Raw genomic sequence first — 680 nt, 5'->3', positions numbered from 1 at the left:
TCAACATATAAAAGGAATGAAACAAATAAAAAGATGCTGAAGAAACTACAATACTAGCTGCCAATTCAAGACATCCTGCTCTTATGTATATCCTATATAAAGATTTCTTTTCATGACCAATTCAGTAAAAATGATAAGTCCATTCACAGAGTAAGAAATACTTCAAACAAAAATTACATGAAAGATGTAGGTGATTCAACCCCTAGTGTAGCAAAGCATATTTCCATCACAGTCTTGACAGCTTGTAAGAGATGAAGTCTTGCATATATTGTGGGGAGTAGATGTGGCAGAGGTTCAGACAGGACATGGTAGCGGCTGTAGTACTCGCTCACACGATGCGAAAAGGAGCTCAAGAACTTTGTGACAGCTACAGTTCTAAATTTTCCACTGCCTTTCAGTATTTCCATTGCATTTTCCTCTATGATGTCTGGGAAGTGAAAGATGTATCCCCAGACCAACTGCCATTCCTCCTGTGAGACACAATACTAAGAGTTAAGAAAATTTTCTGGGTATTTTGATACCTCTTGGTGTTACACAGTATTAATAAATACAGTTAATTTATTTTTTGTGGCCCTTCTGATATTCTAATGAAGTTTCTTGTTACATTTATTTCTAGGGAGAAAATTTTTTTTTTTAATACTTTTTTCTTATCATAATACTTGGTACAGCCAAATAAGCTG

At 35.0% G+C, this 680-nt stretch overlaps 1 protein-coding gene across 1 annotated transcript in view; it reads right to left on the bottom strand.

Annotated features, from left to right (window-relative positions):
* Positions 1 to 9: 9 nt before the first annotated feature.
* Positions 10 to 680, bottom strand: part of LOC119590830 — a 17,599-nt gene continuing 16,928 nt past the window's right edge. The window contains exon 8 of the mRNA XM_037939586.1: positions 10 to 470. Coding sequence (XP_037795514.1) covers positions 174 to 470 — 297 coding nt within the window. The 3' untranslated portion in view covers positions 10 to 173. The remainder of the gene's footprint in view (positions 471 to 680) is intronic.

The sequence above is a fragment of the Penaeus monodon genome, chromosome 27 (assembly GCF_015228065.2).
Source record: "Penaeus monodon isolate SGIC_2016 chromosome 27, NSTDA_Pmon_1, whole genome shotgun sequence".
NCBI classification, from domain to species: domain Eukaryota; kingdom Metazoa; phylum Arthropoda; class Malacostraca; order Decapoda; family Penaeidae; genus Penaeus; species Penaeus monodon.
This window is presented reverse-complemented; position numbering and strand designations above follow the sequence as displayed.